Below are 25,805 nucleotides of genomic sequence, written 5' to 3' on the forward strand. Positions count from 1 at the left end.
TGGAGCTGCACTCACTATTTTGCTGGTGGAGTCACTGTGTACATAATTACTTATCCTGTACTGATCCTGAGTCACATCTTGTATTATACTCCAGAGCTGCCCTCGCTATTCTGCTGGTGGAGTCACGGTGTACATATATTACTTATCTTGTACTGATCCTGAGTTACATCCTGTATTATACTACAGAGCTGCACTTACTGTTCTGCTGGTGGAGTCACTGTGTACATACATTACTTATCCTGTACTGATCCTGAGTTACATCCTGTATTATACTTCAGAGCTGCACTCACTATTCTGCTGGTCGAGTCACTGTGTATATACATTACTTATCCTGTACTGATCCTGAGTTACATCCTGTATTATACTCCAGAGCTGCACTCACTATTCTGCTGGTGGAGTCACTGTGTACATACATTACTTATCCTGTACTGATCCTGAGTTACATCCTGTAGATCTTTTATTATAAAAGTATAAAACATAACAATAAAAGCGAACTGTAACAATAGTAAATAATAATATTACAACCGTATACAGAGATAAGGCCCTTCGCCCAGAGTCCATGGACCACAAACAAAAGAAAACCCCATGTCTGGACTCCCCCCTCCCCCCTGCCGTACACTCGCACACACACTCAAAACATAACACAATATACCTAAAAGAAGAGCATCCAGCTATCCAGAAAATTAAACTAAAACTCCAGGTCCAGCCGTACCGCACTGAAACCTCATCATAAACAAAATTAGGCAATAACATAAACAGCATAGATGCCAAGAAAAATTATTAACTAAATATGAAAATAAAGACCAAGCCAACCGGCATCCAAAAATAACTAAAGAATTTTTTTTTCTCCTTTTTTTGGGTCTCCAGTGCAGCTCGGGGGCCATGCCTGCTCCACCAGTCCGTGCCCAGAGTTCTAAAGTTCAGGACGTGCCAAGCCACACCGGGACTTTTTTCTTTTTTTAATATATATAAACTATACAACACTCTGCCTGCCGCAGCCTGGGGGCCATGCCCACTCCACCAGTCCGTGCCCAGAGTTCCTTTTGTTTGGAACGTGCCAGGCTACGGCTCAAGGCGTGAAACCACTCCCCCAACACCCCACCCAACCTAACTACCACCCAGAACGTGAATATTTACATATAAACATACATTAACCAATATACATGACATACAGGATATATATTAACATAACCCGAAAGCCTAAGGTCGGCTCACCTGCAGCCCTACTTCACTCCATCTTGCCCAAATCGAAAACAAAAAGCTTCATGGTGCACTCATAGCCCCCCACCGGGATTGGAGGTGATAAGCCAGGCACAGACATCACAATGTTCTATCCCTTGCATTTTTGAAAAAAAAGGTCTCCCTATTCTTTCCCTAATTTGCCCTAGACTGTCCTCAATCTGCCCCTCAGTCTGACCCTTCATAGAAGCTGCCCCTACCCTATCCCTCCTCTCTCCCTATCCTGTCCCTCCCCTCTCCCTACTCTGCCCCTAGAAGATTAAGAAAAGACTGTCCCTAACGAAATACAAGCCCTCTCCATAGGAGAGAAGCTTTAGATGTGCCCAGCCTCTCATACTCCACAGAACGTACCTTCACCAGGTCACCCAGGATGTTCCTACATACCGTATCCATGGGGAGTACTTTCAGCTCCGTCGAGATTAGACACCGTGCACTCCAGATGTGGAACCTGACCACTAGGCTAACTAGAAATAAAGTGCAACGGTCCCTGCCACCAAGACCTCTGAAGGCTCCATAAGCCCACTCCGCATAGGACAGGTGTGCCAGCTGAGGCCAGCCTATGGAGACCCCTACCCGTTGGTATACCTCTGTATTAAAGGGGCACTGAAGCAGGAAATGCTCCATGCTTTCCAGCACGTCGCTGCACTCCTGACGGGGGCAACCCCTGTCAATCAGAGGCCTGCTCTTCAAGTTACCCCTTATATACAGTCTCCTGTGAAAGCAGCGCCAAGCCAAGTCCCAAAACTTCAAGGGGACCCGAGTTGAATTCAGTAAATGTAACCCTCCCTCCAGGTCCCGACTTGGGCAGTCCTTGAGCGCCAGGGGCTTCTGGAAATGGGTCAACAGGACTCTTTCATCGAGGAGCCTCCTCGTCAGAGTCCTGATCTCCCACATCCCCAGACCCCACCGGCGTATCACCTTCAGAACCAAGGTAGCGTAAGCTGGGAGATGTCCGTGCTGCGTGCGAAGGTCCTTCACTCGCCCTCCTGTCTCCCATTCCTGGAAGAAAGGCCGAAACCATCCCCGGCAGGAGTAGACCCACGGAGGAGCCCTCTCTTGCCAGAGGTTGCCTATGTTGATCTTAAAAAAGGTGTTTACAAGAAACACCACGGGGTTGACCATAGATAACCCCCCTAGTCTCCTCGTGCGGTATGTAACATCTCTCCTGATCAGGTTCAACCTGTTCCCCCACAACATTAGGAAAAACAGGTTGTAGACCCGGGTCCAGAGAGGCTCTGGTAAAATGCATACGCTGCCCAGGTAGATGAATAAAGGGAGCAGGTATGTTTTGATCAGGCTAATTCTTTCCCAAAGGGTCAAAGACCAACCCTTCCACAGAAGGGTGTCCGGGAGATCAAACGTAGGATCCCCCCTTCCTAACCAGAGACTTTCACACTTATCCCAGTTGACCATAGACCCGGAAGCTTCCGAGTAGCGGTCCACCTCCGACACCACAAACTCCGCCTCCTCTCTCTAGGACACAAAGAGCGTGACATCATCGGCATATGCTACTGCCCTCAGAGTAGCCTCCGGCACCGCCTGGTCCATCCCAACCCCTGCTATAGGTCCACAATCAACCCTCCGAAGGGATCTATCGCAAACGCATACAACAGGGGACTTAGAGGACAGCCCTGACGGACGCCAGACCCCACCTCAAAAGGGCGGCCAAGCCAACCGTTCACTCAGCCCCTGCATACAATGTTCGCAGCCAATCAACAAACCCCACTGGCAGGCCGTATCTCAGAAGGACTGACCAGAGGTACTCGTGGTTAACCCGATCAAACGCTTTGGCCTGATCCAAGGACAGCAGGTACCCCTCCCAGTGACCAGCCCTACCCTGCTCCACTGCCTCCCGGACACCTAGAACAGCACTAAATGTGCTACAGCCTGGAACAGAGCAATGCTGGGCGCCCGAGAGGAGCCGGGGTGCAAACTTGACCAGCCGATTAAACAGCACTTTTGCCAGAACCTTCCTGTCCGTATTGAGAAGCGCTATGGGACGCCAGTTCTCAATACGGCTCGAGTCTTTATCCTTTTGACAGAATGATCAAAGCCGACCTCCTCATTGACTTTGGGAGAGTGTCCCAGGAAAGACACTCATTGAATACCTCAGTCAAGAGGGGACTCAAGAGGTCCTTAAAGGTTTTATAATACTTGGATGTTAAGCCATCCGGTCCTGGCGATTTTTTTGAGCGCAAGCCCATCAATCGCCAGTTTAACTTCCTCTATGTTGATCTCCTCTGTCAAAACATTAAGGGAGATGTCATCCCCTGGCTCAGGAACAGCTTCAGCCAGGAAAGCTGACATCACATCTCGATCTAGATCCCTCTTTCTCAAAAGGTGCGAGTAGAAGGATCTGACGACTTCCAGAATCCCTGATCTGGACCTGTTCAGAGATCCCGTACCATCGACCAGACCAGTGACAACTTTACGATTCACTGACATCTTGCAGTTTCTGTAAGGGTCAGGTGAGTGGTACTTCCCGAAGTCCCTCTCAAAAACCAAAGATGCGTGCCTATTATACTGGCACCCTTTGAGCAAAGACTTCACTCTGGAGATCTCCTCGCGGCTACCTCCAGTCGAGACGAGATGTTCGAGTTTCCTCCTCAGGCCCTGATAAAGACGGTACTTACTCAGGCTCCTGAGGCTAGAGAGCTGGCAGAAGAACCTCGCCGCCCTGATCTTGAGCATCTCCCACCACTCTGACTTACTGCTACAAAGATCCAGTAATGGTACCTGGCTCTGCAGAAAATCCTCAAAGGACTGTCTTATCTCTGCTTCCTCCAGGAGTGATGAATTCAGCCTCCATAAGCCTCTACCCATCCGGGGGGGTCTCTGCAACATTCAGGGAAAACAAAATCAGACAGTGGTCGGAGAATTCCACCTCAACAACAGAAACTGGTGAAGAGATGGCTTCCTCCTTCAAATAAAACCTATCTATTCTAGACCTGCACTCGCTTCTATAATAGGTGAATCCTGCGTGGCCTGGGGTGTGCCGGATGTGGACATCCACCAGGCGAGCTTCGCTAGCTATGCTATTAAGTGCGACGCTATCATAAGTCAGCTTGCCTAGGGAGCCTCCCCTGTCACGGGTCCTCGTGACTGCGTTAAAGTCACCCCCAAAGATCACCTGCCGACTGGTAAAAAGGTACGACTTGATCCTCATAAAGAGATCTTTGCGGTCCCGCTTGGTTTGGGGACCGTAGATGTTGATTAGCCGAAGCTCTTGTCCCTTCATGAGAACATCCAGGATCAGGCACCTCCCTATTTCTAACTCCATAACCCGTCGGCATTCAACCGCTGCGGTAAAAAGAACCGCCACTCCGCTATATGGCTCGGCCGCAAGAGACCAGTAGGATGGCCCGGACCTCCACTCCCTCTTTGCTTTATGTATAGCTGCTAAACTTGGCAGCCTGGTCTCTTGCAAAAACAAAATGTCGGCTTCAACACGGCCGAGAAAATTAAAGGCCGCAAATCTTGCCATATCTGACTTAATGCTGGCAACATTAATTGATGGCAGAGTCAACGGAGTGGGTGCCGCCATCTTTGATGATTGAGTTAAATAGCTTTCTTCTTCCCACCCCTTTTCACTTCAGAGTCTGAGGAAGACCCCTTGCCACGTTTTTTTGACACCGAAAGGTCCATGGCAAGGGGCTCCTCAACCTCGTCGTCCTTGTCACCAGGCCCCGGGCCAGCCCTTCCCTTGGAGGTTACTGTACGCTCACAAGAGGAAGACTCGGCGCCCCCTGTAGGCCGCACACTTGCCCCAGGATCCTCACCCTCCACCTCCTCCTCTGAAGAAGAAGAAGAGAGCTTGGAACATCTTGGAGAGCTCAACAAGAGGCGAGTTTGGTTTACCTTCCTGCACCTGGGCCAGTATAGGGGAAGTTCTTCTTTCCCGCATTTTTTTCTTTTTTTCCCCGGTGCCCTGCTTTCGCTTTTTCTGTCACCACTCCTTGCCATCCTCATCCACACTTTCATAGCAGGAGGAATCTGAAAAAGTGGCAGCCTCCTCCCTCTGGATCCTTCTGACCTCCTCATCCAACTCGCCCTCCCCTGGAGCCTCAGCCACACGAGTCGCATCCGGAACAGGTGCCAGCATTGACCCACCTGCCACCTGGGTCTCCACCAGTTCTCTGCTTTTTCTGCGCTTCTCTTGGCGCCTTAGTGCAGCAGCCCCAACATGTTTGTTCTTCACAGGCTCCTGGACTCCTCTGCCTCTGCTGGTCCCTTCCCCTGCAGAGGCAACCTCATGGCTCTCCTCCGTTGGGGCCATGACCACATTGGCGAAAGAGCGTGGACAGTGGCTGAATGGGTGACCGAGGTCACCACACAGGTGACACCTAATCTCCACACAAGATGCCGCAAGATGACCTACCTCGCCACACAGAGCGCACTTGATGACATTACAGGCGGCACTCAAATGTGTGGGGTCGCCGCACTTGTGACAGAGCTTCGGTTGCCCCTGGTAGAAGGCCAGAATGCGATCCCTACCGAGGAAAGCCGCAGATGGTATGTGGGCCACCGAGTTCCCTGAACTCTTTAGTTTTACCATGAATGTCCAGGCTCCGGACCAGATGCCGCGCTCATCTCTGTTTTTTGCGGCATATCCACTACCTCACCGTACCGACTGAGCCAAGTCATGATGTCATAACAAGAGAGTGACTCATTACGGGTCAAAATGGTCACTCTCTTCACTCCAGTTTGGCGGTTACCACTTGCACAGCAAAACCACGCCAGCCGGGCTCGTCCTTCATCAGCTCATAGTTCCCCCAGAAGAGCTCAAGGCCCTCTGGGCGAGCAAAGCTGATGTCGAACTCAGACGAGCCATAGGGGTGGATAAGGGCATAGATGTCCTGCGCCCTAAAACCCATCTTCAGCAGAAGCTCAACCACTTTGCCCCTCGATGGGCATGCATCACTGCCTCTCCACTGAAGACAAGTCACGTTCCTACGGCCAATGTCCTGCCCGATTGTCGGCAGGGACCATACGGTCTCCCCCCTTTGCTCTCAGAAGGCTCCAAGTCCATGTCTCTCTACCCAAAGAGACAAGTCCACAACTCTACCTCCTACAGTCATTGAGCTCTCCCCTCTCCTCAAAGCCTCCAGGAGACGCCGCTGTAAGACACCATCCCTGGAGCCCAAAGACAAGGAGGACGCTTCTCCCCTCCCCCCAGCGGCGACACTGGTATAACTTCTGCCAGATGTTGTCGCCGCTGGAGGGCCAACTGGATCCTGTGCCACCCCCCGACCATCTACTGAAACTGTACCTGCTTGTTCAGCAGGCAATGAACCTGGGGGTTTGGGGACATTTGGAGGTATAGAGACAGCCGCAGTAGCAGCGGGTGTAACAGGGGTACTCACATTCACACTCTTCACAGCTTTTACACTCTTCTCCTGACCAGGACCTGCCTTTTGCTTCTTTAATTTTTCCCCAGAGGGAAACTCCCCGACTTCAGCAGCCAACTGAGGCTGCAAAACCGTATCCACCGTGCGTAATTCCATAAGAGTTTTTGTTGCTGCAGCTCCACCCACACCAGCGACTCTGGGATCTGCAGCGGGACATCCGGGATGGGTGGGAGGATTGGCCGACCCGACCACCACCCACTGCTTCCCTTCAGCGCCCGACAGGCACTTCAGGGACACAGGGGAGACAGCCAAGCCACCATCTTTTTTGATGGTACCTGGCGCCGAATCGCCTCCCCCTCCCACTGGGTTGCGACCAACAGCGCCAGTGCCTCCGGTCTGGCCACGAACCTTCATTTTAACCTTTTCACCGACCTTTTCTGCCTCCTTAACTCCTCCAGTCCCACTACTGGCACAAGCGGGCTTGGAGTTTTGGGTCACATTACCCCTCTCTTCCCTGGTCCCCTGCACCAGACTCACAACAGAGGCCTTGTCTAGGAGCCCAGGGCTAGCTCCCTGGCCTGACTTTGCAGCTAGGCCAGGGTGCTTGGTTACGTAAACGAACCTCTCCTGGATGTAAGCTTGATTCTTCTTTTTCTTGGTCTTTTTTCCTCCCGCTGCTGTTTCTGGTGGCAGTTCATCACCAAAGTGCATTCTTGCAGGGGACTCCTGCAGCATGATCTGCTGCATCAACAGCGCCCCCTGTCCGCTGCTGCTGCTCTCATAGTCACTGCCATCTGGATCGCTGCCATCTGATGATGAGGGCAAGCAAACCTGCTCCGCCGGGATGCTGGTGCCCGTTCCCGGTTGCAGCGAGGACTGCTGCTCAGCAGAGCATGCCGCCTGCCCCCCCCAAAGCTTCCGATTCCTCAGAGCTGCTGTGCTGGTATTTTCCCCCAGTTTTTCTGCTGCCAGGGCTCCTGGCTGCCATCTGGGATAACCGCCTGTCGTTAAGCAACTTTTTACGAAAGGGACCGCTGGTCCTCAGGATTCTCTCCCTTTCCTCCTCATATATTTCTATTGCTTCTTCACAAGCTTTAATTTATTGGCTTATTGCAGCTTTCTTGCCACGGGAGGCTTGCTCCATGTCACAACGGGCAGCCTGGAGCTCTCTACGCTGCTTTACAAGCTCCCTCCCGGCCTCTTCATAGTCCCGCATGTGGGTGGCGATGGGGGATGCCAGCTCCCCCACAGACTCTCCCTTTTGGTGTTCGCCCCAACTTACAGGCTCCCTTTTGGCACTGACCTGCTTTTCTTTAGCCTGGCTTCTTGTACTCCTGGACTCTGTATCCAGCCGGGGAGTCGGGGTGACATTGCTGCTGCCCCGACTAGCTTTCTTCCCCTCCTGGGATTCAGCCCTCCCTCCCCCCGACTGAAGCCGGAGGGAGGAGGTCAGGGGCTCCATTGCTCCTGAAGCCCCAGAAACAGCACGCCTTGCTGGGCCAAACTCTGCTCCTGTGCCTGACACGACCACACCCTCTGGATCTCAGCAGAGCTCACAAGCACACACCCTTCTCCAGAGATGCACTCGCTATTCTGCTGATGGGGTCACTGTGTACATAATAGAATGTGTTAGTGCTATACCTAAGTGACCTCCTCCCAGCACAGTAGGCTCAGCTCTGCTACCCCTGTAATTGCTAAGTTGGTTCATAATCTTCTGTTGCCAACACTGAGCATTTAGGGAATAGAGATGTATTCTAACAAAAGCACAGGGGACACTGAGAGCAGGGAGGGCAGACAAGGAGCTCTATAATAACACTTATCACCGCGTCAAGGTTCTCTTTCATCGGATGTGTCAGACTCAGCAGAGTACATTTTATGCGTGCAAATCCCATGGTGTCTAACTGTGTCGGGGTGTGAAATGGGAAAACCTTACCAAGGCTGAGAAAACTTCCAGAAAGTAAAAAAACAAGACGTGTTCTTTACGATCAGCCTCCACTTCTTGCTCCTTCTCTGTTCTTCACATCTCTTGACATATGGATTGCTTCTGTGTCATGAAAACAAGCCACTGACCAAAGAGTAATATCCATAAAAACAGCGTCCAAGAGAACTTCCCACCAGCACGTAATTTTTTGCTGAATTTTTAATAACTTTGCAATGGACACTGATTAAAAATTTAGTCTTGGTTCCAGGATCACTAAGTAAGCAGCCGGCGCCTTGATAGACGCACAACTCACCTGTTCAACTGTTTATATAGATGATGTACACTGCATGGCCATTGTATTAGATCCTCCCATCTATAACTTATTGGACACCCTTTGGCCTTCAGAACCGCAGCAATTCCTCACGGCGCTGATTCCACTAGGTGATTAAATCGTTCTGCAGGAATATCGGCCCCTGCGGACAGGAAGCTTCTGGTAGTTGCCACAGATTAAGTGGAGGAGCTGACATGTTCTGACCAGCTGACAGGAAGGGGTCATCGATTCATGCTGCTTGTGCCAAATTCTGGCCTCCCATCAGCACGGTGCAACAACAATCTGGATTCATCTGACCAGGAGATGTATTCCCACTGCTCAGTGATACAATTTTTGCGCTCTTTTGCCCCCTGGAGCTTCACCACTCTGTTTTCTCTTAGACACAATGGCGCTGGAACTGGTCTTCTACTGCTATAGCCCATTCATGATAAGGAACATCGAGTTGCGTGTTCGGACATGTTAAGTGGAGCACCAGTAGTTAAGTGGAGCACCAGTATTTTATTCTGCTGCTCTTAGCTGTGCAGTGCCTGTTGATCAGAGAACGGTTCCTGACATCCTCCTCCGACCCCTTTTGGCAACAAGTTGTTTCCGTCCACGAGATTCGCTCTCACTAGATGTTTTTCCTTGATCACACCATTCTCAGTATACTCTCCACTTCCTTACATGAGAAAACCTCACAAGGTTGGCAGTGACATCCCAGCCCAGCTAGTCTAGCACCGATGACCAGACCTCATTGGAAGTCGCTCAGATCGCTGGATGTTCCCATCTAATGTAGATTTAGACTGAAATTCATCCATGGAAAACTTGTCATGTAATTTTATGCTGCACTCCGGGGTCACGGCGCTAATCTCCATACAAGAAAGCATCAATCACGAAAGGGCCAGTGGCTCTAATAAAGTGGTGGTTCATGAAGTCTATCCCACTCTAAGAAATCAACATCTGCTTTGTTGTTACACTTCTTTGCTTTTGACTTCTCTCCCTCCTTAGTTTTCAATACATGCAAATCAGCTTTCCATACATTCTGTGTTTTTATTTATATCTGTACATTTATATTTTGCAACTCGCTCAAGTTCTCTTTCTCCGCATGTCTGAATGGAGATAACTCTGAATAGACGTTGAGGACGGAGCCCTGATAATTGCTGCTATACATTAGAAATGTATTATTACTATAAATGAAAGCTGCGCTCTGATTGGTTGCTGTTGGGCAACAAAGACAGTTGTTTAGGACCATTTTGATAAATGAGACCATATGTGCTGAGATCAGAATAAAAGCTAAGTGATCCTTCAAATGCATAGAAAGCATGAAAGTAAAGTGTAGTCTCTGCAAGCGGCTGTAAGAAGAAGCCTTTATATGTATGAAGCATAGAAATATCAGGAAATGTATCACCAGCAATAGGAGAGAACGGCTCACTCTATACACAGGCATGGCTTATACTAATGGTGAATGGTGGGAGATGCAGTATAGGAGTTCTTGAGAATATGTAGCCTAGACCTGAATCCCATAGAAGATCTGTGGGATGACCTGAAGAGGACGGCATGTGAGAGAAACCATAGCGTTTGAACGCGCTTTTGTTCCCCACTCCATTTTCCAACTTACTTAACACCTGTACTTAGATATTTTGTTCAGAAGAATAGGGCAATCAGAAGATTATAAGGCCTGAAGAAGGAAGCAGTGATTTACCTTCGCTCACATAAGAGTCTACCCGGGGCAAGATAGCTGACTAAAAATGGGCTTTGTTTTAGAAATCTGCTCTGCTTAGCAAATAGAACTCTTTATCGTTCTATACATATATTTAACTATGTAAACCTTAACTAAGCTCAGGAATACTTTAAGATTACCAATTAATGGCCTCAGAGAATTAGCAAACAGCACATGACTAGAGAAGAGGTTTGCCCAGAGACCGACGTCACTGCATCTCCTAGGGATTAGTAACCAATAATAGAGAATTGTAACAAGTTAGGCGTATGTATGTCAGGTGACCTTTAGCCTTGCTGTCAATGTATTTGACTCGAAGGATTATAAATACTTCGGCTTGTTAACAAATAAATTATTTGCGATTTACACAAATGCTGTGGGACCTGTGGTTCTCCGGGTAGCTCATACTAACCTTGATTTGTAACACAAGAATATACCTGTAGCGCTCCATTGCGCTGACAGGTACACATGCTACTCAGAGGAACTGAAGGGCTCACAGGAAAAGAGGTTGGAAAATGTCTTAAGGAAAGCGAGTGGATGGGAAAACAAACTGCAAACCCTTCTGTCCAGCTTGTCAAAAACCATATCTTTGCTATGGCGCCTCTTCTTTTTTATTCTATGCCATTGCCATCTATATAAAGTATATGGGAGGGCCTCCTGACTTTCTTCTGATTTCACCATACTTTCCTTTGTCCCCCAAAGAAAATAACTTGCTGCCAAAGGACTCTGGCAGCAGCTTATTCCTTTCATCTAACTGAAAGCAAATATACACTCGGCATGTACGTGCGGTGGTAGAGGAATATATAGATTGTAGATATGGGATTAAAACTAAAAACGTTACAAGTGCAGATGGAAAATCATTAAATTCATTCCAAGGGCTCAGTCACAAGAACGATTATTTAGCGCATGTATGTGGGCAATAAAAAAAATCGCATGTGACCCAAACAAATAAAATAAAAAACGCACATGAAAATCGCACATAATAGTGAGATCGGTATCGGTAGCACCGGCCCTATTGAAAACATAGGCAGAAGATCGCTTTTCACTGACACAGCTGTGACAGCTATGGTAGTGGACCCCTTCATCCTCGCAGGGCCCTGTGGCAGAGGAGCGCAATGTTATACCATTGCTTTCAATGGGGGCGCCGCTGCTGCCATGCCGTTGAAAGCAATGGGATGAAGACAACCCCTGCAACTAAGATTTGGGGGGTGGGGGGTGTCTTGTAATATAAGCCCTACCCTGAAAATCATCCCTAGTTGTAGAAAAAGAAAAATTAACTCACCTAGAAGTGCTGTCTGGCTCTTCTCCTGATCCCTGGCTGTACTCTTTGTATTCTGGTGGCCTGGGATTAAAGAATTCCCGCGTCCAGAAAGCGCTGCCTCTGATTGGCTGAGCGTTATGACCAATCAGAGGCAGCACTCAGCTGTCATTCAATGAATCCCCAGCCACCAGAATACAAAAAAGACAGCGGGGTACGGGGAGTAGCGCTGGAGAGTGCTTCTAGGTGAGTTAACTTTTTTTTTCTCTACAGCTAGGGATGATTTTTGGGGTAGGGCTTATATTTCAAACCCCTCCCCCTGAAAATCATCGCTGCAAGGGCTGCTTAATCCCATTGCTTTCAATGGTGTGGCAGCAGCGCCAGCTCCATTTAAAGTAATGGGATAGCATCAACAAGGTGAAACCCCTAGATGTGACAGCATCCAGGGGCTTCAATTTTTTTTCCGTCGGTCACATGCGATAAACACTGTGCTATTTTTTTGGAGGTGCGATTTTTTTTTTTCTTTCACGCATGTAAAAAATCATGAGATTAATCAAGACATCTAACAGCTTCCATTGGAAAGATTTGGTTCTTTCAGATGCGATTTGTTTTTGCGCGCCTATACATGCGCTTAAAAATCGCTCATCTGACTGCACCCTAATAGTAAACCTGCTATTTACAACATATTTTGCACTAATGTTATTACAATTTACACAGGCTGCAGTATTCGCAGGTTATAAACACGTATCATGAAGCATATTAATGAGAAAAAGAACAAAAATGCCTTAGGATTTGCAAAACATTTTTGGGAACACCATGCAGCTCTTTGGAGTCATTCAGATTCTGCAGTATTAAAGCAGTAAACAAAAACCTTTATAAGGAGGGGATTGGAGAACCTTTGTCCTTAGCTTAGAGGCATTTTGGATTTTGAAATTGGGAACTCTCTTACCAGTGGGTTTAAACTTCAGAAATCATTCGCTGTATATTTTTTTTAAAGAGGAAAAAGAAAAAAAGGTTTGCCAGGAAGCCGAAAGCTCCCACACATGGTGGCCATGGCCGGGGTCAAAGCAATCCTACAGACGTGGATCGGCACAGCCCCCCCTCCTTTAAACAGTTTCTGGGGAAACCCTCCTTCCTTATATGAATGGACTGGGTGGAGGCCTTCCTCCAGAGGGAGTCATAGGTGAAAAGGTTCTTTGAGGTATGGGAAAGCTTGATAGACATCCTACCAAACAGAGTAAAGAGGGCCATAGAAGAATCCTTGAAAACGTCCATATGGTATGTGGAAAGATCCATATCAGGGGAACCCCCGATCCAGGGGATATGACGTGGCCTGGGAGGTATGGGGAGGACCCGCGTGTTGGCTAGAGATTAGAGATGAGCGAGCACCAAAATGCTCGGGTGCTCGTTACTCGAGTCGAACTTTCAGTGATGCTCGAGAGTTCGTTTCGAGTAACGAACCCTATTGAAGTCAATGGGCGACTCGAGCATTTTTGTATATCGCCGATACTCGCTAAGGTTTTCATTTGTGAAAACCTGGGAAATTCAAGAAAGTGATGGGAACGACACAGAAACGGATAGGGCAGGCGAGGGGCTACATGTTGGGCTGCATCTCAAGTTCCCAGGTCCCACTATTAAGCCACAATAGTGGCAAGAGTGAGACCCCCCCCTACTGTCAGCATAAAGATCGTTCTCCTCTGCCACAGCTGTAACAGCTGTGGCAGAGAAGAACGATGTTAGCCCATTGAATTCAATGGAGCAGTTTAAATCCCCGGCTGCTGAATACTACTCACAGCTGTTCAGAGCAGTTCAGGAGGACTGCCGCTAGCCGCGCTGAACTCCGTCTGCCGGGACCAGGTGAGTATATATATATTTTTTATTTTTACACCTTTCTGAATGAATTGCAGGGAAGGGCTTATATATTTAACCCCTTCCCGACAATTCATCCCGCGATCTCCGGCAGCCCATTGCTTTTAATGGAGCCGGCTGTATTGCCGACTCCATTGAATTCAATGGGCTAACATTGTTCTGTCGGGACAAGGTGAGTATATATATATATTTTTTTTACACATTTCTGGATGAATTGCAGGGAAGGGCTTATATATTTAAGCCCTTCCCGACAATTCATCCCGCGCTCGCTGGCAGCCCATTGCTTTCAATGGAGCCGGCTGTATTGCCGGCTCCATTGAATTCAATGGTCAGTGCTCGTTTAATCGAGACGAGTACCGCGTGGTGCTCGTCTCGAGTAACGAGCATCTCGAGCACCCTAATACTCGAACGAGCATCAAGCTCGGACCAGTATGCTCGCTCATCTCTACTAGAGATGCATGGTTAAACATTGTAACTCGGGCTGACCTGAGAATATGCGAGAGAGGAGAGAAGCAAGAAATCGAACTAGTAATATGTGGGGAGTCAACTTAGTTTATTGTTACTCGTATTGTTAGAAAGGGTTAAACAATTAGATCCAAAGTTTGTGCCCCCCGCCCCATTTTTCCCTACCTTACCAATCCCCCTCTTCCCTTCACTCCTTCCCATGCCCCACTTACCCCTCCCATCCATGCAAGATAGTTTAAGAAATACGACAGGAGTTCCGGAATCCCAAAGAATCGTTGGAAGGTCATCTGACTTGTTACCCCCTTCCTGAACACAACTCCTACTACAGTGGACATGACCGCAAGGCCATCGTTCAGTAATTCATATGTGAGGGGATAACTTTGTGAAATTGTTTTTCAATAAAAATATTTTGAATTAAAAGAGGAAAAAGAAAAGGAAAAAAAGCCGAAAGGGAAAATATATATATATATTTTTTAGGTTATTGGTGTTGATATCAAGCTTGTGGAAATGGAAATGTATAATGATTGGTCCGTAATTGGTTTTAAGGGGCAGTACCATTGGAGTTTGTAAGCTGTGATCAAGAAAGAAGTGTCTTTAGAAGCAGGTCTAGACACGGTGTTACACAGTATCTAGCATTTGTCATTTTATGGATTTTTTAGAATAAAAAGAGAATAGAAGAAGTGTTTTAAGGAGCCGGCTTTTCTCCTCTGTTGGTGGAGGTAAGCGACAGCTACAGCATCTAAGGTGTATGGTCACTTTTAAAGAACTGTTTCTGTAGACTGTAGATGAGAACTACAAACCTCTTGACTGTCTGCTCACTTACAATGAGGCTGCGTTCACACCGGCGTTGGGGTCAGGTCAGGGTTTCCATCTCTCTGCTCCGTTTTTAGAAGAGAGAAAATGAAATAAAACAGAGAAGAATGGATCCATTTTTTCCCATTGATTTTAATAGGGTTTAAAAAAAAGGAAAGCGAACAGGAAGTCCTCAGCCGCTTCTGTTCTGTTTACGCTTTTTTAATGGGAAAATAACGCAGTCTACAGAGTTATTCTTCTATCCAGAATAACGGAAATCTGATGGAATGGAAGCAAACTGAAGCCTTTCTGCTCGTTCTCCATTGTTTTAAACTCCACTGAAATGAAATGGGGAAAACGGATTTCCGTTGTACTTCGGTTTGTCCCCCCCAAAAACGAAGCAGAGAGACAGAAACCTGAATCAAGCCCCAACACAGGTGTGACAGCAGCCTTAACTCTTCATTGCCATACCTATTATGGCCAGTGGCTTTGGGGAACTGTGTGTATGTTACTGCCATGTACAGTACATGTTCCTGCCTCATACACTATGCACTTCTGCTATGTACAGTATGTTCTCCTATTGTATACAATATGTATTCTTGCCATGTATAGTAGTGCCCTTGTCATATACAGTATATGCTCCTGCTATGTATATGCTCCTGTCATGTATGTGCTCCTGTGATATACAGTACATGCTCCTGCCTCATACATTATTTACTTCTGCGATGTACAGTACGTTCTCCTATTGTATACAATACGTATTCTTGCCATGTATAGTAGTGCACCTGTCATATACTTTACATGCTCCTGCCATGTATATGCTCCTGTCATGTATGTGCTCCTGGGATATACAGTACATGCTCCAGCCATGTGTAGCACACGGGAGTTGGGTGTCAGCTTGGGTTCACGGTAGCTATAAATTCTGACTCCCATCTGCCCCAGTACAAGTGAAAAGGCGTAATTGGTGGATGATTGTGGCTGTAGTTCGTGACGCCAGTCTGCAGCTGGCCTGAGTGAGGGATAGCTGGGTAGTTGCATTTTCACCCAGTAGTGCTATAAGCAAAGTCTTTGGTTGTTGGAGGTTGTATTCCCTTCCCCTATAGGGCAGTGTAGTATGGGGCATACTACAGATGTTCCCTAGTGAGAAGGCGCTCTAGGAGTCGGGATAAGGGTTGAACAGGTAAAACTCGCTTTTATTTGCAGTTGCAGGAACACCAGGTTACGTTCCATACACTCCAATTCCTGTCCACAAGAATCCGGAGTTTGGTGACTAGAGATACCGCTCTTAGAACAATGCTTTGTATCTGACACTGGAGATACCGCTCTTAGAACAATGTGTTGTATCTGGCACTGGAGATACCACTCTCAATATCATGAGTTATATCTGACACTTTCCTTTATATGGAGGTAATGGTTCTGTCTCATAACAACTCTATTCTGAACTTTCTGGAGTCTTGGTGGAGTTATTTAAAGGCTCTAGATCCTCCCCTGAGCAGAGAGCTCAGGGGATAGACAGGGCCTAGTCTTCCCAATAATTGGGACTCATTGGTCCTTCACACTGACGAGGGTGATATTGCCCTCGCAATCCATGTAGAAACCCCTGGATGTGAGGCATTTTAATATAGAAGCCTGCGGGGCTGAAGGAATTCCCCAGCGTGTCTGTCACAGTCGCTGCAGGGAATCTCGATGTTCTCCCATTGTTTTCAATGGGGCCGGCACTGCTGCCACGGGCCTATTGAAAATGATGGACAATATCGCAAAAAGAAAGGACATGCTGCTCCCCCCCCCCCCTCATAGCATCGCAACGCGGTACCATGCAGGGAAACATCGCAAATGCAAATGAACCCGTTTTATGGTCGTGTAGCAAACATCGCGTCAATCTAGCTATTAAAGTAAAACTAAATATTTAAATAAGCTGCTGTATGTACATCGTTTATGCAGTGACAACTCTGGGTCATACACATGTACATTAGTACTCCTGTCATATACAGTACATGCTCCTGCCATGTTATTCCCATCAGTCAGCGAGGCTCTGTAATAAACACTTTTTTCTTGTTTACCAGAAACAAATATAACTGGCTTTGGCAGAAGAGTCCTGGGGCTGGACACTGCTTATCATATGTCTTATATTAGAGTAGCCAGCTGCTCTTAGGTGATACTCAAGGAGTATCAAAGCCTCATCAGTCAAGTATGCCCAACTCAGCGGTGCATTGGAGAAGAACACACGTGAAACAGCAAGTGATGTTACTAAGTTCTTCTGAAGCATTACATTATTGCACAGTTTGTATAGCAACATTTCCGGCACTTGTCAGGAGGTGATCATGAGCTGCTTCACCCCTCAACAACCAATCAGAATCTAAGAAGCATTTCATAGTGAATCGTAGTAAGTCCACAACTAGAGATGAGCGAGTATACTCACTCAGGCACATTACTTGAGCGAGTAGTGCCTTAGCTGAGTATCTCCCCGCTCGCCTCTAAAGATTTGGGGTCGGCGGGGGGCGGGGAGCGGCGGGGGAGAGCGGGGAGGAATGGAGGGGAGATCTCTCTCTCCCTCTCTCCCCGCCGCAACTCACCTGTAACCCGCGGCGACCCCCGAATCTTTAGAGACGAGCGGGCAGGTACTCGGCTAAGGCACTACTCGCTCGAGTAAAGTGCCTTAGCGAGTATACTCGCTCATCTCTATTTACAACCTCTTGCATGTATCTTGTATAAACGGAAAATTGCTTTACAAATTGTTCTAGTGGAAAGAAAAAAATAATCCTTGAAAAAGACGCATCCGGTACATAAACGAGGACATCAAAGTACCTAGAAGAGGAAGTACAAGGACATTTAGGAAGAACTCATATTATGATAATTGTGTTTTTCCCCTGCTGACCTTCTGAATTGTGATGGTACAGGAAGACTGATGTGTTTTAACACTAATATACTTGTTACTCTCACTTATTTGTATTATATTGTTTTTTTTCATGTTTTTCAGGTACAGAAACGAATGACTCTCAAGTCTCTGATTCGCGCACTCTTAACAATGCCGTCACATTATCGCTACCTGTGTGTGAGTCACCTTATCGGGTGGACGGCTTTTCTCTCCAACATGCTTTTCTTTACAGACTATATGGGACAGGTGAGCTACGAAAACCCAAGCCTTGATGCGAATGAAGGCTCCTTGACTACCATTTAGGGTTTTTTTTAAGTCAATCCAAATTTCTGGTCTGATTACTTTCTTAACCCCTCCCTGCCCATATCACTTTTATTAATTGGTGAGTGGATTGGTTTCCGTTCCATAAACCTGTTAAAGGGAATCTGTCTCTATTTTTTTGCAGTCCTCTCCGAGGGCAGCATAAGGCCCTATCCACACAACCGTATATACGCAGATATTTAGCTGTGTCAAAAAATTGGGCAAAAATTGCGACCATCTGAAGCATTGGATTCCAATGAATTCATTCACATGAATGATGTTTGGCTATATAGATAAAGCGCACCTTGGAAATTGCACATTTTATACGCTGTGTCCAAAGATAGGTCTTGCCTATCTGCAATGCAGAATTAAGTCAGGGCAAGGAAGTGCAGGACAGGGAACTACTGGCAGAATGCTAGGTCGGATACAAGCCCCTCCCTGAAAGTGGATAGCAAACAGCAGAATAGAAAAATGAGGAAGGCCACCTGAAAATCAGAACTCATAGACATGACACGGTGTATTTTAGAAAACTCAGGTACGCTTTAAGCTGTTCAGCAACTTCCAAATGATTCTTTATTTTGTTTATCTGCAGATTGTTTACCATGGAAATCCATACGCACCCCATAACTCTACCGCATACATGATCTATGAGCGAGGGGTGGAAGTAGGATGCTGGGGGATGTGCATTAATGCAATCTCATCATCCATTTACTCTTGTAAGTAAAGAGCTGAATTTCTTGTGAGTCATAACTACGGTTTTATAAATATGAAGATTTCTTTTTATGGCGAGTCTGAATCACTCATAATCACAGATAAAGACATTATTTGATATGTATAAAGCATTCAGGTCCTGCGGCAGTCGCATAGACTAAAGTACAGTCACATTCTGAGCATATTTACTGATGGATATGAGCCACTTATTTCCATTCTCACTGGGATTAACCCCATTATCATAGGATGTCATGGTTGAAATATGTAACCAGTCATTAAAGGGGTTCTCCGTTATGGACAATCCCCATTTGTTAGTAGGGTCTCTTTATAATAAGCTTATCATTAAAGGGGTTGTCCCGCGCCGAAACGGTTTTTTGTTTTTTTTCAAACCCCCCCCCCCCGTTCGGCGCGAGACAACCCCGATGCAGGGGTTAAAAAAGAAAACCGGACAGCGCTTACCTGAATCCCCGCGCTCCGGTGACTTCTTACTTACCTGGTGAAGATGGCCGCCGGGATCTTCTCCCTCGGTGGACCGCAGGGCTTCTGTGCGGTCCATTGCCGATTCCAGCCTCCTGATTGGCTGGAATCGGCACGTGACGGGGCGGAGCTACAAGGAGCCGTTCTCCGGCACGAGCGGCCCCATTCAGAAAAGAAGAAGACCCGGACTGCGCAAGCGCGTCTAATCTGGCGATTAGACGCTGAAAATTAGACGGCTCCATGGAAACGAGGACGCTAACAACGGAGCAGGTAAGTGAATAATTTCTTATAACTTCTGTATGGCTCATAATTAATGCACAATGTACATTACAAAGTGCATTAATATGGCCATACAGAAGTGTATAGACCCACTTGCTTTCGCGGGACAACCCCTTTAAGTCTCCCTGATTGCTAGTAATTAGTCGTAATCTCTGGGAAAATCTGGCAGGAAGTAATCTATTTTTTGCAACACAGTACTTTAGGCTGAGAAAAAGACTTGTGTTCAACTAGTTCAGCCTATTACCCCCTGATGTTGATCCAAAGGAAGGAAAAACCCCTATGAGGTGGAAGCCAGTTTTCCTCATTTTAGGGGAAAAAATTCCTTCCCAGCTCAAATCTGGCAATCAGAATAATCCCCGGATCACCGGCCCTTCTGATGTAATTAGTGATATAACATGTATTATTGTAATGATCAAGAAAGACGCCCAGGCCCCTCAAACTCTTTTAATGAGTTCGTCATCACCTCGTCCTCAGGTAGAGAGTTACACAGTCTCACTGCTCTTACAGTAAAGAATCCCCATCTATGGGTAGATTCTTCTTTCCTCTAGACGTAGAGGGAGCCCCCTTGTTACAGTCCTGGGTATAAACAGATGATAGGAGAGAGCTCTGTCTTGTCCCCTGATATATTTATACATAGTTATTAGGTTGCCCCATAACTGTCTTTTTTCTAAACTAAATAACCCCAATTTTGATAGCCTCTCTGGGTATTGTAGTCCATCCATTCATTTATTACTTTATTTGCTGCCTTTGTACCCGCTCAAACTCTGATATGTCCTTCTTAACTACCGATACCCCAAACTGTCCATAATATTGCATGTGTGGTCTGACCAGTGACTTGTAAAGAGGAAGAACAATGTTATCATCATGTGCCCCTAGACCTCTTTTGATGCACCCCATGAACCTATTTGGCTTGGCAGCAGCTGCCTGGCGCTGGTTGCTCCAGTTAAGCTTACAGTTAACTAAAACCCCCAAGTCCTTTTCCATGTCGGTGTTACCCAGTGGTTTCCCATTTAGTGTGTAATGATGGCATGTATTTCTTCGGCCCATGTGCAGAACCTTACATTTATCAGTGTTAAACCTTATTTGCTACTTTGCTGCCTAAGCCCCCAACTTATCCAGATGCATTTGTAACCGTATTATGTCTTCTCTTGTGTTAATTACTTTATATAGTTTTGTATCATCCACAAATATTGATGTTTTACTGTAAAATGCCTCCACAATGACATGAATAGATATATTAAAAAGAATAAGGCCCAATACTGCCCCCTGTGGTACCCCACTAGTAATGGTGACCTCTCCAGTACTGCCCCTGTGGTACCCTACTAGTAATGGTGACCCAATCAGAGTGTGTACCATTTATAACCGCTCTCTGCTTTCTATCGCTGACCAGTTACTTACCCACTTACACACTTTCTCGCCCAGACCAAGCATTCTCCTTTTGTATACCAACCTTTTATGCAGCACAGCATCAAACGGTTTGGAAAAATCCAGATACACAAGATCCAGTGACTCTGCCTGATCCAGTCTGAGAACTTACCTCCTCGTAGAAGTTGTAACACCGCCACAGGGGAAATTAAGTATTACACAGCATTCATCCATATCATATGGGTTGTCTGTGTAAAGAAACGCTCTTTGTAATTGTCAGTTTTACAAGTAATGTAATGGATCCTCAGTAATCACAGTAGTATTGGTGAAGGTTAATCTGACCGAACCTTTTCATCCCCTCATGGAGGCGGGGTACTCCACAGGTTATGGTTCCCAGTATACAGTGTAATCGGTGGTAGCTGCTCTAGAACAATGTGTTCTAGTTCAGAAGACATGACCATAGGCCCCTCTGCTTAAAACAAGTCCATGTGTCAGGAGAGTGCCTAGAAGTGAGCGTCCTCGGAGATACTGATTAGTGAAGACAGTTCATTAAATGGTCATAGCTCATTTTTATGATTACACTTGCACCCACGGGTCATCTGTATTAGAACATACTGTACTGTACATAGTAACATAGTAACATAGTATGTAAGGCCGAATGAAGACATTGTCCATCTAGTCCAGCCTGTCTATCCTACTGTGTTGATCCAGGGGAAGGCAAAAAACCCCAAGGCCAGAAGTCAATTAGCCCTTTTGGGGAAAAAATTCCTTCCCGACTCCCTAATGGCAATCAGACTGTTCCCCGGATCAACCCCTAATAGTTCCTACCTGCCTATATACCAGGATTGACACTTAACCTAAAATTTATATCCTGTAATATCCTTCTTCAGAAAGACATCAAGTCCCCTTTTAAACTCCTCTATGGATTTTGCCATCACCACTTCCTCCGGTAGAGAGTTCCACAGTCTAACTGCTCTTACAGTAAAGAACCCCTTTCTGTGTTGGTGATGAAACCTACTTTCCTCTAATCGTAGCGGATGTCCTCTTGTTACCGTCGCAGTCCTGGGTGTAAACAGATCACGGGAGAGATCCTTGTGTTGTCCCCTCATGTACTTATACATGGTTATTTGGTCGCCTCTTAACCTTCTTTTTTCTAGAGTAAATAGTCCCAATTTGGACAGCCTCTCTGGGTATTCCAGTCCCGTCATTCCATGTATTAGTTTAGTTGCCCTTCTTTGAACCCCCTCAAGCACTGTGACATCTTTCCTGAGCACCGGTGTCCAGAATTGTACGCAGTATTCCATGTGAGGTCTGACAAGTGCCTTATATAATGGAAGGATAATGTTCTCGTCCTTCGCCCCTATACCTCTTTTGATGCACCCCAAGACTTTATTTGCCTTTGCAGCGGCTGACTGGCATTGGTTACTCCAGTTTAGTCTATTATCCACTAATACCCCCAGATCCTTTTCCATATCACTTTTCCCTAGTGGTACCCCATTAAGTGAATATTTGTGACATCCGTTCCTCTTGCCCATGTGCATAGTCTTACATTTTTCAACATTGAACTTCATTTGCCATTTTTCTGCCCAAGCCCCCAGCTTATCCAGGTCCGTTTGTAGCCGCACATTGTCCTCCGTTGCATTAATTATATTGTATAATTTTGTGTCATCTGCAAATATTGATATTTTGCTGTGCAGCCCCTCTATCAGGTCATTGATAAATATGTTGAACAGAGTGGGGCCTAATACTGAACCCTGTGGCACCCCGCTAGCGACTGTGGTCCAATCAGAGTGCGAACCATTTATTACCACCCTCTGCTTTCTATCGTTGAGCCAATTTTTTACCCACTTACACACGTTTTCGCCCAGTCCGAGCTGCCTCATTTTGTATATTAGCCTATTATGTGGCACGGTGTCAAAGGCTTTAGAGAAGTCCAGATATACAAGATCAATAGATTCTCCCTGGTCCAGCTTAGAGCTTACTTCATCGTAGAAACTGATCAGATTTGTCTGACATGAGCGACCCTTCATGAATCCATGCTGGTGAGGAGTTATTCCCTTAATCTCCTTGAGGTACTCATCGATGGCGTCTCTCAGAATCCCCTCGAAAATTTTTCCCGTTACTGAAGTGAGACTTACTGGCCTGTAGTTACCAGGCTCACTTTTGCTCCCTTTTTTGTAAATTGGAACCACGTTGGCAATGCGCCAGTCCAATGGTACTACTCCGGTCTTGATAGTGTCTAGAAATATTAGGTATAGCGGCCTAGCTATCTCGTCACTTAGTTCCTTTAGTATCCTTGGGTGTAATCCATCTGGGCCCGGTGATTTATCAATCTTAGTTTTCTTTAGACGCTTCCGCACCTCCTCCTGCGTTAGGTATGAGATATTTTGTGAGGAGTTCGTTTTATTCCCCTGCATCTCGTGTGGCATTTCCTTTTCTTTGGTGAACACACTTGAGAAGAAACTGTTTATTAGATTTGCTTTCCCTTCGTCATCATCAATGATTTCTCCTGCATTGTTTTTTAAAGGGCCAGCGCTCTCCCTGCAAATCCTTTTGCTGTTTATGTAGTTGAAAAATAGCTTCGGGTTGTTTCTGCTCTCTTTTGCGATCCGTCTTTCTGCTTCCTCCTTGGCAGTTTTAATCGTGTCTTTGCATATTTTGTTTTTTTCCCTGTATGATTTTAGCGCTTCTTCGCTGCCTTCTTGCTTTAGTAGTTTGAACGCTTTCTTCTTTTCGTTTATTGCCCCTCGTACCGTCTTGTCGAACCACATTGGTTTCCTTTTAGCTGAGTTTCTTTTATTTTTAAAGGGAATGGACTGCTCACATGAGGCGATTAGGATCCTTTTGAACTTTTCCCATTTTTCCTCCGTACTGATATTTTTGAGGATGTTGTCCCAATTAATGTTACCGATAGTAGTTCTAAGCTCATCAAATTTTGCTTTACTAAAGTTTAGTTTCTTTGTCGCTCCCTGATAAGGCTTCCTATTGATTGACAGCTGGAAGTTGATTATATTGTGGTCGCTGTTCCCCAAGTGCCCCTCAACCTGCACCCCCTTTATACGTTCCGGTTTGTTGGTTAGTACTAGGTCCAGAATGGCCCTCCCTCTTGTTGGCTCCCGCACAAGTTGGTTCAGGTAATTGTCTTTAATTACTCTCAAGAACTTATCACCCCTGTGAGATTTGCAGGTTTCGTTCTCCCATGTTATATCTGGGTAATTAAAGTCCCCCATGATAATTACTTCGTTTCGTTTTGACACCTCTTCTATCTGCCTTAGTAGTAAGTCTTCAGTTTCTTCTGTTGCTTTTGGTGGTCGATAGAAGACACCTATCAGGATTTTGTTATTTTTTCCTCCCTGTATTTCTACCCACAGAGATTCCACCTGTTCGTCTCCTACCCCTATATCCTCCCGTAGCCTCGGCTTCAAGTTCGATTTGACGTACAGACATACCCCTCCGCCTTTCTGGTTCCTTCGGTCTCTTCTGAAGAGATTGTACCCCTGCAAATTCACCGCCCAATCGCACTTATCATCAAGCCATGTTTCAGTAATTCCGACCATATCATAACTTTCATCAGTCATTCTCGCTTCAAGCTCGCCCACTTTACCGATCAGACTTCGTGCATTCGTGATCATACAATTTATTTCATTTTTTTTGTTTTTTAAATTTGTTTTGTTGCTATTCGTACTTATGGCTGATCTATCAGTTCTAACTGTACTAACCCCACCCCCTGCTCGTCCCCCATTCCCTTTGCTTGGACCCAGATCGCTAATTACACTGGCTACCCCACTATTTCTCATTTTACCCTCCCCCCCAGTCCCTAGTTTAAACACTCCTCCAGCCTTCTAGCCATCTTTTCCCCCAGCACAGCTGCACCCTCCCCATTTAGATGCAGCCCGTCCCTACGGTAGAGCCTGTAGCCGACCGCAAAGTCAGCCCAGTTCTCCAGGAACCCAAATCCCTCCTTCTTGCACCAACTCCGGAGCCACTTGTTTACCTCCCTAAGGTCCTGCTGCCTTTCTAGTGTGGCTTTAGGTACAGGTAGTATTTCCGAGAAAACTACCCTGGAGGTCCGCGCCCTGAGCTTGGACCCTAAGTCCCTGAAATCATTTTTGAGGGCCCTCCATTGACCTCTAACTTGTTCATTGGTGCCAACGTGCACCATGACTGCTGGATCCTCACCAGCCCCTCCCAGTAATCTGTCAATCCTATCCGCGATGTGTCGAACTCGAGCGCCAGGAAGACAACACACTGTTCGACGATCCCGGTCTTTATGGCAGATTGCCCTCTCTGTCCCCCTTATAATTGAGTCCCCCACCACTAGAACCTGTCTAGCCTGCCCTGCGCTCCCCGTCCCCGTCTCACTGGAGCAGTCATCCCCCTGGCGTTCAGAGGGCGTGTCGTGCTGCAGCGGTGCTAGCTCTGTAATGGCATCCCCCTCATCTGCCAATCGTGCAAACTTGTTGGGTTGGGTTGTGCCAGTTCAGGACTAGCCTCCCTGGTTCTCTTCCCTCTATCCCTCCTTCTTTCTGTCACCCAGCTGACTGCCTGCTCCCCCTGCACTTCCGTACTACCATCCGCCCCCGCCTCTACCCCAGCGAGTGCCTGCTCAGTGAGCACCAAACTCCTTTCCATGATGTCAATGCTTTAAGTTAATAGGGTCTGTCCTAATAACAGATGACCTTTTAAAGATCCACCTATTTTGGGTTTTCGGGACTGCGTATTTACTATGGCGATTGCAGTCAACTGTTTCATTATTGTAGTTTAGGCACCAAAAGGTATAGCAGTGAAACATGCACAGTAATGCAGAAATATATATATTACAGATTGTTCATTTGTAAACTATTGATAGCCTATTCACAGGATAGACCATCAATAGTAG

The 25,805-nt window shown here is 46.6% G+C and overlaps 1 protein-coding gene across 1 annotated transcript in view; it reads left to right on the plus strand.

Annotated features, from left to right (window-relative positions):
* Nucleotides 1–25,805, plus strand: part of SLC45A2 (solute carrier family 45 member 2) — a 126,416-nt gene that overhangs the window by 41,163 nt on the left and 59,448 nt on the right. The window contains exons 4-5 of the mRNA XM_066602470.1: nt 17,897–18,040; nt 18,687–18,810. Of these exons, the coding sequence (XP_066458567.1) occupies nt 17,897–18,040; nt 18,687–18,810 (268 nt within the window). The remainder of the gene's footprint in view (nt 1–17,896; nt 18,041–18,686; nt 18,811–25,805) is intronic.

The sequence above is a fragment of the Eleutherodactylus coqui genome, chromosome 5, assembly GCF_035609145.1.
Source record: "Eleutherodactylus coqui strain aEleCoq1 chromosome 5, aEleCoq1.hap1, whole genome shotgun sequence".
Classification (NCBI taxonomy): Eukaryota; Metazoa; Chordata; class Amphibia; order Anura; family Eleutherodactylidae; genus Eleutherodactylus; species Eleutherodactylus coqui.